This window comes from Manihot esculenta, chromosome 15, assembly GCF_001659605.2.
Source record: "Manihot esculenta cultivar AM560-2 chromosome 15, M.esculenta_v8, whole genome shotgun sequence".
Lineage (NCBI taxonomy): Eukaryota > Viridiplantae > Streptophyta > Magnoliopsida > Malpighiales > Euphorbiaceae > Manihot > Manihot esculenta.
The window spans coordinates 5962027-5975714 of record NC_035175.2 but is presented as its reverse complement, the minus strand read 5'-3'; the positions used below and the strand labels follow the sequence as shown (position 1 = coordinate 5975714).

The following is a 13688-nucleotide window of genomic DNA, read 5'->3' as shown; positions in this document are numbered from 1 at the left end:
TCCGCCATCATCTATTTATAACACTCAGAGGGAGGAAGATGACCTCTTATTATACATTATTCTCTCTCTGTCTCTTCATACTACTCCTACACCTTTCGCTCATGTGCCAAGTCGTCCTCCCATCTTTCATGTGTATTCCAGACGCTTAGAGGACTCTAACTCCGTTTCGCTATCCGCTTCTTTGTCGACTGATCCTTCACTGTCTGATTTGGATTTACCCATTGCTATTCGCAAAGGTAAACGTACTTGCACTTATCCTATTTCAACTTGTGTCTCTTATGATCAATTATCCTCTTCTTCTCGTTGTTTTGCTACTGCTTTAGATTCTATATCAGTTCCCAAAACTGTTATTAAGGTTTTGTCCCATTCTGATTGGCATGCTACAATGGAAGAGGAAATGATGGCCCTCGACACTAATGGTACTTGGAAGTTGATGTCATTGCCCCCCTAAAAGCGGGCTATTGAGTGCAAATGGGTGTTTGCAGTGAAAGTAAATCCTGATGGATCTCTTGCTCGTCTCAAGACTCGTTTAGTGGCCAAAGGTTATGCACAAACTTATGGAATTTACTATTTTGATATATTTTTCCCAGTTACCAAGCTCGCATCTGTTCAATTGTTTATTTCCTTGGCAGCTACACATGATTGGTCTTTGCATCAACTGGATATTAAAAATGCTTTTTTTATGGTGATCTTCAAGAGGAGGTTTATATTGAGCAACCACCTGGTTTTGTTGCTCAGGGGAGTCAGGCAAGGTTTGTAAATTTTGAAAATCCCTTTATGGCTTCAAACAGAGACCTCGAGCATGGTTTGGCATGTTTAGTAAGTTGGTCCAACAGTTTGGAATGAAGATAAGTAAGTGTGATCACTCAGTGTTTTATAGAAATTCTGATAGTGGAGTAATTGTGCTTGTAGTATATGTGGATGATATCGTTATCACATGAAGTAACATTACTGGCATCACATCCCTAAAAGAATTTCTTAAAACATAGTTTCATATAAAGGATTTGGGTTCATTGAAATATATTTTTGGAATCGAAGTTATGTGGTGTAAGAAAGACATCTTTTTATCTCGAAGAAAATATATTTTTAATTTGTTAGCAAAAACAGGAAAATTGGATGCTAGGCTGTATAGTGCCCCAATGACCCCTAACCTTCAACTTATCACAGAAAACAGTGAGTTATTTGCAGATCCTGAAAGGTATAGGAGATTAGTTGGCAAGCTGAATTATTTGACGGTGACTTGTCTTGATATTGCATATTCAGTGAGTGTGGTAAGTCAGTTTATGTCATTTTCTACTGTTGCCCAGTGGGATGTTTTGGGACGGATTCTTTGTTACCTTAAAGGGGTCAGGGTGAGGCGTATTCTATGATAACCATGGACACTCAAATATTGAATGTTTTTCTGATACTGATTGGGCAAACTCGAAGGTTGATAGGAGGTCAACTATTGGGTATTGTGTTTTTGTGGGAGATAACTTGGTCTCATGAAAAAGTAAGAAGCAAAATGTGGTTTTCCATTTTAGTGCTAAATCTGAATATATGACACAAATCGTTTGTAAAATCTCGTGGGTCCGTTTGGAAGAAGTTGGAATGGAACTAAAACAATGCATTTTGCTTTTTGACGTAAAATATGGTTAGTACAAAGTCAAAATTTGGAGTTTAAATATTATTTCTATTGTATATTTTAAGAGAGTAATTATTACAAAAGTAAAAAGTAATTAATAGTGCAATAAGTTAATAAGAAATTTTAAATAAAATTATATAAATATCTATTATTATATTGTTTATAACTAGTAATAAACTTATTATTTATTTATAAATAAATTAACTTTAAAAAAATTATAATCAACATTTTTTATTATGAATTATAATGGTTGACATTTATATATGGACAATTTAAAAAAATAATATTGATAAATATACAAAATGTATAGATATTATTTAAATATTTAAAAATATAAATAAATAATATCAATAAAAAATAAAAAATTTTATATTAGCATTATTAAATTTTGTTGATCTGATTCCATCTAAACCTTAATTAACAGTAATCTCTATTTTATAATTTTTATTTATTTTATTTTTTCATAGATATTTAAAAAATATTTTTTATTAATTTTTTAATTATATTTATTTTAAAAATATTAAATTTTATAAAATATTAAGAGATATTTTGAAAAGCATTTTAAAAATAAAATAAAATAAAATAGAATATAATAATTAATTTATATATTATATAAAAAGAAATGAATAATAATTTTAGAATAATCAAACAAAATGAAGCATTAATTTTTCTCTAATTAGCGTACAATCACCGTTAATAAAATTTTAATCTGCATCACTTAGCACTCAGCAGCAGTCAACAACTTAGCGAAGCACCCGGCAAAACTTAGTGTCGTCGATCTGCATCAAGCAGCAGCAGCCTCACTCTAGGTCAATCTCAGCCTGCATCACTTGGTTTCGTTGATCGGCACTTGGCACCATGTCAATGTCGTCAACTCGCGAGCCCTTCCTTCTCTCCTTCACGCATCTTCGTCTCACTCCAGGTCAGTTTCCCTTTTTTTTATCTACAAGTATTTGGAGATTTTTCTACTAAAATTATCCTTTGATTCTCCTGTAAATATGTTGCAAATGGCAAGCAAGTATTTTTAGATTTTACTTCGCTTTTCCTTAATAAGCTCAAATAAAAAATTTGAATTACCGGTTGACTAGTTTGGTTTGGTTTTAAAATTAAAAACTTTGTTTATTTGGATTTTGGGATGGTTTAACCGAACCAATCAACCCTCAATGACCATAAAAAGGCTATAAGAATAAAAAATATTACTGGATTGGAATAGAAAGGATTACTGCAAATATAAGCAATAAGGATGGTAATACATGACGCTCATAGATTTAACTTGATAGTAATTATATTTCAATAAGTATGAAAAATTTAAAATTTTATTTTCTCAATTTTTAATTTTCAATTTAAAAAAAATAATAATACATAATAAAATGTGTTTTGAAGTTTTACGCTCGTATAAAAAAGTTAAATTAATTAAAGGCTCGCAAAAAAAAGTTAAATTAATTAAGAATTAGGATAAGTGTTATTTATTCTAATTTATATATGCACAAATTTAATTAAGAATTAAAATAAATGTTATTTATTTTAATTTATATATAAAAAAATAATGAGCGGTTAAAAATTTTTTTAGCATATAATAAATTTATATATATTAAAATTAGGTCAATAACAGTCTCGAAATTGGAAAAGTAGAGACAAGCCGTGAAGACAACGCTGTGGAAAGACGAAAAAAGTGTGCCATGCCATTAGTGGTACTGCGCCAAAGCTTGTTAAGACAATTAGTATTTGTTAGGCCTCTTAATTGAATACAGTTCCGGCCATTTACTTTTTAATCTAAACATTAAATTGATTCGCTCATTACTTTCAAAATCTGAAATTTATTATCCTACATAACATACCATGCTTAATTTTAATTAATCCAATGAACACAAAACTACAATGCACGTGTGTTCCACATAACAGTTGAAAAAATAAAGAACTGAAAGTAATCCTCTAAAGAAACAACAGTTACTATACAGAAAGAAATCATCATTCAAGTGTTACACAGGATTACATCAAATGAATTGTAGACTTGCAAAATCGTTCAACCCTCTAAACGTTGCATGACAGTTTTATAATTATCCTACAGGACTGGACTACCCCGATTATGAAAAAGTTGCAGGTAGTTATTGTTGTACCTATCAATGTCCACCTCCTCTGATATGACATCAATTCCAAGCAGAAGCAGATATCAAATTCCTGTTCTTCCAGCCCAACAACATAGCTCCGTCCTTCTCCACCAGCGTGTAATGTTCCGAGTAACACCTCAGCAAGCTCCTTATAACAGAGTTGACATAGGAGCTCAATGGGTATTGCCGGAAACCAGCCATTATGAGCCTAGACTTCCACTTGCCGAAGAGCTCATGGCGCTCCACCCTCTCCTTTCCCTCGCAAGCAATAACATTCACAATATCCTTGGCTAAACAATGCTGCTCCACGCCAATACGATCCTTTTGGTCCCTTGGCAGTGTCACGACTATGGACTCAAACATTGCCAAGTAGTAGTCCAGAGTTTCTATGAACCTTGTGAGAAAAGGAGTTGTGTTTGTATTTGATTCTTGCTCCACCAATGTTACCGCCTTGGGATTAAGTGATTTGACCATTCGAAGTAGCCCATCCCTTGGATTACTCACATCAACACTTTCATCAGGTGTGTGATGGAGCTGCAAGGGGAAGTTCACTGCCAGAGCCTCCCCAGGCCTTATATCAAGCATGTCCGGTGTGACATCAGGAGCAAAAACTGGCACACCATGAAACTCTACAGGGATATTAAATTTCTCAGATATCGCAGCTAATCGTCTGTGAACTGCCTCTAAGCCATCACCACGGGCATGTTTATTAACAGGATCATCAATACCGGTAATACGCACATGTGGAGCACCATCTGGCTTTGCTGCAAGAGCTTGGAGGAGAGTTATCCATTGGGTACCCTGAGCAATTTGGAAGTCTATGATATGGATCCGCTCATCATTTTTGCATGCTTCAGCAATGGCTCCATTGGCTGTCATGTAGCCAAACTTCAGGTAAGGACAAATTTCATATAGGATACGCATATACGACAGCAAGTCATTGCTTTCAGGCTCTCTACACCTAAGAGCACGGTAAATGTTATTGCCCGATAGCTCCTTCCTTGCTACCAAGCCTTCTACCAAGTATGCACCAAGGCGCTGGATTGGCTCTCCACCAATAGACACTGCAATTCTAGCCTTTCCAATCAATTTATCAAAATCATTGATGTTGTTTTCTGCCAGAGCTTTAGCGCAAGCAATGAGCAATTGCTTCAGGTTTCCTGGTGGAATACTTTGAAATTTTGCTTCCTCCATTTGTTTTTGATGTTCCTCAATAAGAGCATCTTCATCTGATTGCCTCTGCCCAGAGACAACAGATGGCCGTTGCCGAGGTTGAATCACACAAGAACCATGGTGGTCCTGGCTCCAAGCCCTAGTCGTCTGACCTGATGTCTGTGGTCTACTACTCTCCCCCAAAGAAGTATCAGACATAGTTATGTCTTCATCATCAGGTGCCATTAGAGCAGTCTCCAATTGCAGCAATGTGTATTTTACATTCTGGCTAGAATTTGCATCTTGCAACAATGCGGGGCTCAGCTGATGAAAATGATTACCAGATTCAAGTAAAGAGTTACAAGAAGGGCTGGCTCCTGAAAGATTATCAGTAGTACTATACTGCTCCCTGCTGTCGCTCAATGTGGTTATAGTATCACAATCAAAATGATTCGAGAAGGGTGAGCTGGGTGAATTTCCTATATCAAATTTGAAGGACCCAAAGAGTGTAATAGGTATTAAAGGAGAAATTTGATAAGCAGATGAGTAGGATAAGCCCGCACCAGTGACACTGTATCCAAAAAGCTGGTGTGATTCCATGCTACAAGTGTAGCATCAGTTGTTCAACTACTGATTCAGAAGTGATAGGCTGTGCTGTTCTGCCCACCAGTAGGTTTAGAATCCTTTATGCAGAACTAGAACTTCTTGTTTATTTGAAAGCAATAACAGCCTGTAAAAACAAAACAATCTAGAATAAAGAAACAGCTAAGTCACAGTTTTAATCAACTTAACAAGTGACACCATGCTTATGAAATACTGGATGTAAGATTCTCAAGAAAGCATGCAAGAGTGACACAAACGTTAACAAACATTCTGAACAATACATCACAAATTGAAATTAAATTAAAGCATGCTTCTAGGCTCAATAGAAGGTCGTAGAATCATGGCATCATGAACTGCTTGTATAACCCCATCAGCTCCTGCTACAGTAGTTCAGTTGGATGAGTAGCTCGCAAAGGAATTTACTTTATACAACAGAAATTACAATTTACAAAATACATCACATTGAATCCCACGTTGGTTTAGGATAAAGATCATGTGCCCTTTATAGGTGTTTTGAACACTCCTCCCCTTGAGTTAATTTTTGGATGAGGTAATCCTGACTCAAATTTAATACATCCAATCTTACAGCATGAGTAATTACTCCTAAGATCCCCTTGTTAATTTCCTAATGAAGAATTAATTCATTAATGTGATGTCTAAAGTATGAAATCTAAGAACAGCAAGCGCACACACTAAACCCCGTGTGTCATATAAGTAGAACATCAAACTTTGAGCATATCAACTATCTGTGTGCTTTTTATTTATCTAACTCCCTGCAATTGAATTTTTATGAGTACTTGCATAGAAGAGTTATTTATATCCGCCACCACGACAAGCATAAATTGTTGGGGTAAAAAAGAAAAACTTATCATTCTGTAGAGATTTATATACATTATGACTTTCCTAGTACGTTATTATACACCTGGAACTACATAAATTTGATTCTTAACAACTGACGTGTATTAGGAGCTGATTTGCAAAGGTAGAAAACTCTTCCAATGGGAAAGCAAGAGAATGACAATTTGCCACAAGGACTTAGGAATGAAGGAATAACTTTGAAAGCAAGAAATACCAGCATGCTTGCAGCAGAAATACAAATATCCATAGTTAATAAATGGAATGGAGCACTCGGAAGACCTCTCGTTTGTCAATTTTTCAAGGAATCATTTTTCATTCAAACAAATAGAGCCTAAACTCAAAACAAGCATAATGATTCAACAATTTTAAATACCCAGAAAATCCAGCATTAAAAACAGAAAATGTCTCCAAGATGAAGCCTAAACCAGCAGTAAACATCATTAAGTTCTACTTCTGCATCTCCCGTTTAATTTTTCTAGAGCTCGACCAGGATACAACACAAATGAAATCATAAGCAACACTTAAACCGAAACTCGAGACGAATACAGAGAAAACAAACACCAATATATAAAACGCAATCAACTTCCAATCGAATTAAGCCTATTAACTTAATTAATAAATGAAACATAAAAGAAAGAAGAGCAGCAAATGACATAATTACCTGAAACTTTTCTGCGAAGCAGAAGGAAAAACAAAATTTGTAGTCTTTGCTTGAAGACTGCGACTTCTATGGTCCGGCTTTTCGGCCTTTAAATTTTCTTTGAAAAAGAAATCCTGGAGGCGATTGAAGTTCAAGTTGGTTGCAGAGTTTCTGAATAACAAGGAGCCAAGTTTTCAAGTTCATATAAAGAGTAGAACAAAACTATAGAAACGGAGCGAGCGGACGGATATTTCATGGGGAATTTTAACGGAAGCGAGTAAGGTCGAGGTTCGAGGGCTCGCCATTGCGCAGCGTGATTAACGACGTAACCGCGAACGTCGCGGACCATTTATAAGAACTCTGATGAACATTGTTGGCTCTTTCTATTCCTAATTTCATGTCTGCCATTCCACATATTAATTAATTAATCAAAATCATAATGAATTTCATATTTTATTTAAAATAATTTATTTTTTCTTTTAACTGAAATTTAAAAAAAAAAATTTGAATATTTTAAACACTAGAAATTACAACATTATAAGTTACACATTATAAGTTACATGCAGAGCCCTTGTTTCGCGGAGTGATATTCATAAATCACATTGCAAACCAATTGAAGTTTTCATTTCAAGCTCCTTTAACCGGACAGAATTGATATTTCTGCAGTAGTAATATTATTAATAATTGAAAAGGTTATTTTTGATCGGTTTCGACAACTGCGAGTCAGAAGAGGATACATTAATAAAACAAATACCGATATTTTTGCAGTCCTGAAGACTAGACACAAACTTGCACTTCTCAACATCATACTTTTATTTAATAGAAGTCAGTCTAGGAAGGCCAACCTGCTCAAGAGGGTCGGCTGAAGAAGATCATTGCAGCTTGGGACACATCCCTTCAAGGGAGATCTACTTGCCAGGACAACCCGAGACCCCCTTTAGCTCCACCATAGCGAACCCTTCTACCCAGCTTTTGATGTAAACTTTGTGTCCCGATAAGATAGACAACCCTTCCCAAGGGGTAAAATAGTAAAAACTTTGGCTTGCATGGACTAGATGGAAAAAGGTTGAAAATAGACAAATTGTAGGAGTGAAACCTCAACGTAACAGGTGAAAGAGAATCGAGTTGGGAGGAAGTATACGAGGAGTTATACTAAAATATCGGAGGACCTCGACAAAGAACGAAAAAAGGAAGGTTAAGTCAAACTAACGCTGTTGCACAAAAAAGATTAGGTTATGATCTTTTTTGAGGGTCAACCGGATAAGGAGGATAGGAATAACAATTCTCAAATTGCAGTGAGGAGTAGTAATATAATATGAAACATAAGCTAACAAAAAACAGGATTTTATTTCTTAAACCAGCTAAAAACAAAAAATAAAAAGACTCACCAATCGTGCAGCCACCGAAGAAAACGGCCTGAACCAATCCGACCTTAAACTTCTGTCCAGAGACCAAACCCAACTGGGCCACCGTGGAACTCTCCAGACCACCAACCCACTCCCATGACCCCGGTTCAAACCGACAAACGCTCTTCGCTCTTGGGTCGCAACCTGATCCTAAACATCTGAAATCCGGTTCACGGTCCGCAAAATATCACGACCATGGTGTGGAACGCCTCCAGGGCCCAAGCCAAGCTGGTCAGCACAAAGTAACCCAATTGCCACCCCGAATTAGCCGCACTGCTTTGGAGCATATCATCAATGCTTAGCTTCTCCGGCTCCCAATGTTTCAAAGAAGGTTGAAGCAGCGGTAACCGGAGCTCTGGATCTGAAGATGACATCATAGACGTTTTTTTTATTTATATCGGTTTTTCGCATGCACCAGTATATTTACTGGTAGAACTAGGCGTATATACATAGACAAGAAATAGAGAAAGACTCGGAGAAGGCCATGGCCCTGAACCATTGTTCTTGAAGCAGTGGGTCAGTAGACAAGAAGTAGAACCAGCCGTTGATATCGTGGAACGACTGCGATGCGGATAAGCTACGATTACTAAGCGAGGCTCTGTCTGAAAGGGAGTGAAATGTTCAATTTTTTGGCAACTATAATTTCTTTTTTCTTTTTTCTTTTTATATTTTGGCAACTATATATATATATTGAAAGAAAAAAAAAAAAAAAAAAAAAAAAGACAGCAAGGAAGGAAGAAACTTGTAATATTGAAAATGTTTTTCTTTATTTTATTTTTAAAGAAAGACCAACTTGCTTTTCTGATGTCATATATATATATATATATATATATATATATATATATATATATATATATACCCTGAGTTCACCTCATCCCGTCTAGGGCTAGGTCCATGAAAATAGCCCACTGCCCAGAAATCCTCAAGCCATCCACGCCAATTGGGTTCAACCCACTAAGCCTCATGACCAGGTTCATCTGGCTCCACTCATCAGGCCGGACACGCTATCTCTACTCCTTAGGCCGATTCCATTTAAACCCTGCTCTACTCTCACTCTCCGGCCCAGCCCAAAACCCGAAAGAGGATCCGTCCACTCATCTTGTAGACCCGCCTACCCGATCCTGGAGAGGATCAGAGGCCGTTATGCATGGGGCAGAGATCTGATTCCTTCGTACGTCCGTATCAGCGTGGCAGGGACAGGTGGTCTACTGATATTCGTTCTATCGGCACGTCACTAGCGGACAAAAAGAAACCTATAAAAGGAGAAATGCTCTCTTCTAGGTTTAAGCTTTTTCTAAGTTTTACAGAGCCCATTGTAAAAACCCTATTTCTCTGGATCTCATATCATCAATTGGCGCCGTCTGTGGGAACCGAGGGAGATCTTTTCATCACCGGAGTTCCACTCTTAACAACACCCACTGAGATCCACGATGGCTAATCACAACGAAAATAACCTTAACACCCCAAACGACCTAAGCTCTGCCCAAGAAGGGCAGCAGTTCTCCTTTTCTAGCTGTAACGACCCGGAAACCGGACCGCTACCGGCGCTAGGATTCAGGTCGGCTTAAGGCCGCCGGAACCCGTAGCAAGCCAAACATACATCCTTTGAACCTGTTCAATCCCATACATGAACCAAAACATACATAAAAATTAAAACTTTTCTCTCATTCAAACATTTCTTTACCCAGCCTAGCCTGTGCATGCATAATCATAACATAAACCCCTCATTGAAGTTCTCAACAAATACTCCAATGGGGTACATAACATATATCAGGCTTGGGTTACATAAACATCATAAAACATTTATCTCATGTATTTAAGGGATTACAACAGACTCTAGTCAAGCACACTATAAAACTTACATTACATTACATAACATACATTTACATTACAACCAAACCATGTCCACTTCTATGCTATTACAGAGACTTCTCTTACTCTTGCTGACTTCTCTATCTACTCTGCACCTGCAAGACTGGGGTTAGGGGAGAGGGGTGAGCTAAAAAGCCCAGTGAGCAAAAAGTAAAAACATGATATTAATTCCTCCCTTTTTAGGTATTTTATTCTCCATTTTATTATTATTATTATTTGCTTTAATTCCACACTTTTTAGGTATATTATTATTCATTTTATTAATAGCATTAAATAACATAACTTTTACTTTACATGCTTTCATGAAATGCAACACATCACATTTAATCACATAAAGGATGGTATTGTCACCATTAGTCCTCACATCTCCAAGTGCCAGGGGCGTAGAATGGGCCTCGCTGGTCTTTCTCTTACATAACATACATAACATAACATTCCAAAGTGCCAGGGGCGTAGAATGGGCCTCACTGGTCTTTCTCTTACATAATGCCAGGGGCGTAGAATGGGCCTCGCTGGTCTTCCATAACATATCATCATAACATAACATTAGAGGACTATGGATCACCCAATAACCATCCACATCAACATCAAATTATGCAATGCAACATATTCGTGAATTTCTAATGCAAACATCCTGAAACATCGCATGGCATTAATGATGCATGAGTATGCTATCAGATTCATTCATTTGTTCAATTATTCATTACTTAAAAACTTAGGGAAATAATCCCACTCACCTGGTGACCGAAGCTTTAACGACGGACTCTGAAAGACTATCTCACAACCGGGGGTCTCGGGTCCTCGGGTCCGAACCTACACAGGTGGACACAAATGAGGCACCAAACACAAGAACATAACTCTAAGCATACCCCCAAAAACCTCCTAGAAACACCTCAAAACAATCCTAGAAAACATGCAAGAAAAGGCTGGGAAGGGCACTTTCGGCGGCACCTTCGGCGGCCGAAAGTCCTTCCAGAGCCGAAACTCATGCATGTTCGGCGGCACCTTCGGCGGCCGAAAGTCTCGGACAGAGCCGAAACTCAAACTTTCGGGGGCAGGCTTCGGCAGCCTAAAGCTGCCTCCCAAGCTGGTTCGGCGGCCGAAAGTACCTTCGGCTGCCGAACCTGGTTTCTGCCAAAGGGCAGAAACTTGGCTCTTCATGCCCAAAACAACCCCCTACACAACCAATCATGCATAAACCTATTCTACAACAAGCATACTCAAGCATACAAGCTCCTAGGGGCCTCCAATAAGCTTAAACCCCAACTACAACACACAAGCAAGCCACATTGCACATAAACACACATTAAAACCATGGATTTTTCATAAAAACTCATCAAGCCTACTCATGCATTCCTACCCCAAAAACTTGCATAAAACTTACTTAAAACACATATAGAACTAGAGATCGGCTCTTACCTCTTGAAGATCGAGAGAGAAACGATCCTAGCTCGAAGGTGGGGAGATTCGAGTTCTTGAATCTCAAAGCTCCAAAACTTGCTTAAACTTTAAAACTCTTCAAAAACAAGATGTAACTTGTTAAGATCTAAAGGATTTGAGGGAAAACACTTTAAAATGACCAAAGGAGAGCTAAAGCTTACCGTCGGCCGAAATGGGAGAGAAAACCTCGCCAGTTTCGGTCACGGGGCCTCTTATAGGGCTGGTTCTGCCACCTTTCGGCGGCCTAACGTGCCCCCACATCTCATGCATGTTCGGCGGCCGAACATGAGGTTCGGCGGCCGAACCTTGAGTCTTTCAAACAAGGCTTTCGGAGGCCTAAAGCGCTCCCAAAACCCCACCATGTTCGGCGGCCGAACTTAACTTTCGGCGGCCGAACCTGGCAAAGTCTCCTTGGTCTATTTCATTCAAAAACTCAATTTCCTTTTTTGCTTAAAAACATAAAATACATTAAAAACATTTCATAAAACATGGTTTTACCCTTCTAGAGGTTTCCGACATCCGAGATTCCACCGGACGGTAGGAATTCCGATACCGGAGTCTAGCCGGGTATTACATTCTTCCCCCCTTAAGAACATTCGTCCCCGAATGTTCACCAAACAACACATAACATGGCAAACATATAACATACCTACTAAGTACTTAAAACACTTCGTACTTACCTTAAAAGAGATGAGGATATTGCTGGAGTATGGACTCCCGTGTCTCCCAAGTGCACTCCTCCAAGTTGTGGTGGTTCCACAGGACTTTCACCATCGGGATTTCCTTGTTTCTTAACTTTCTGATCTGCGTGTCTATGATCCGTACTGGCTGTTCAACATAGGTGAGATCCTCTTGGACCTCCACATCAGGCTCACTAAGAACCTTGCTCGGATCTGACACAAACTTCCTCAACATCGAAACATGGAAAACCGGATGGATTCTTGCCATTGAAGCAGGTAAATCTAGCTTGTACGATACATTCCCAATCTTTTGCAAGATTTCAAAGGGTCCAATGTATCGTGGGGCTAGTTTACCTTTCTTCCCGAAGCGAACCACTCCCTTCATTGGAGACACCTTAAGCAATACCAGATCCCCCTCCTGAAACTCTAATTGCCTTCTGCGGATGTCTGCATAACTCTTCTGTCTGCTTACAGCAGTCTTGATCCTTTCTCTGATTATGGGTACTACCCTGCTGGTAATCTCTACTAGCTCAGGCCCTGCCAAGGCCTTCTCTCCAACTTCCTCCCAGCAAACAGGTGATCTGCACTTCCTTCCGTACAAAGCTTCATATGGAGCCATCCCGATGCTAGCATGATGGCTGTTGTTGTAGGCAAACTCCACCAAAGGTAGATGCTGCCTCCAAGAACCGCCAAAGTCCAGCACACACATTCTGAGCATATCTTCAATAGTCTGGATGGTCCTTTCTGACTGTCCATCAGTCTGGGGGTGGAAGGCAGTACTGAAATCCAACCTAGTACCCATGGCATTCTGCAGACTCCGCCAAAACCTGGAGGTGAACTGGGGCCCTCTATCTGACACTATCGAAACAGGAACCCCATGCAGCCTGACGATCTCATCCACATATACCTGCGCCAACTTGTCCACAGAGTAGCCACTCCTAACAGGGATGAAGTGAGCAGATTTGGTGAGTCTGTCCACAATCACCCATATGGAGTCCACTCTGTTGGACGCCGCCGGTAACCCCACTACGAAGTCCATAGCTATATTTTCCCATTTCCATTCTGGAATCGGTAGCGGGTTAAGCATTCCAGCTGGCTTCTGATGTTCCAGCTTCACCCTCTGACACACTTCGCAGGCTGACACGAACTGTGCCACTTCTTTCTTCATTGCTGGCCACCAATAAACTTTCTTCAAATCTTGGTACATCTTGGTGGCTCCGGGGTGAATGCTGTATCTTGCATTATGAGCCTCTCTCATAATGTCTCCTTTTAGCCCTATGTCGTCTGGTACACATAATCGACTCC

At 38.9% G+C, this 13688-nt stretch overlaps 1 protein-coding gene across 2 annotated transcripts; it reads right to left on the bottom strand.

Moving 5' to 3' along the window:
• Positions 1–3559: 3559 nt before the first annotated feature.
• Positions 3560–7138, bottom strand: LOC110601590 (scarecrow-like protein 21). 2 transcript variants are annotated; one of them, XM_043951158.1, is made up of 2 exons: positions 7007–7138; positions 3560–5614 (listed from the first exon to the last, which is right to left on the bottom strand). In XM_043951158.1, exon 2 carries the CDS (start codon positions 5482–5484, stop codon positions 3772–3774), a length of 1713 nt encoding a protein of 570 aa, XP_043807093.1. In that variant the 5' UTR covers positions 5485–5614; positions 7007–7138; the 3' UTR covers positions 3560–3771. The 2 variants fall into 2 exon arrangements, with proteins under 2 accessions (XP_043807093.1, XP_043807094.1); XM_043951159.1 differs by lacking the exon at positions 7007–7138 and having other exon boundaries at positions 3560–5363; positions 5448–5661.
• Between the last annotated feature and the right edge of the window lie 6550 nt (positions 7139–13688).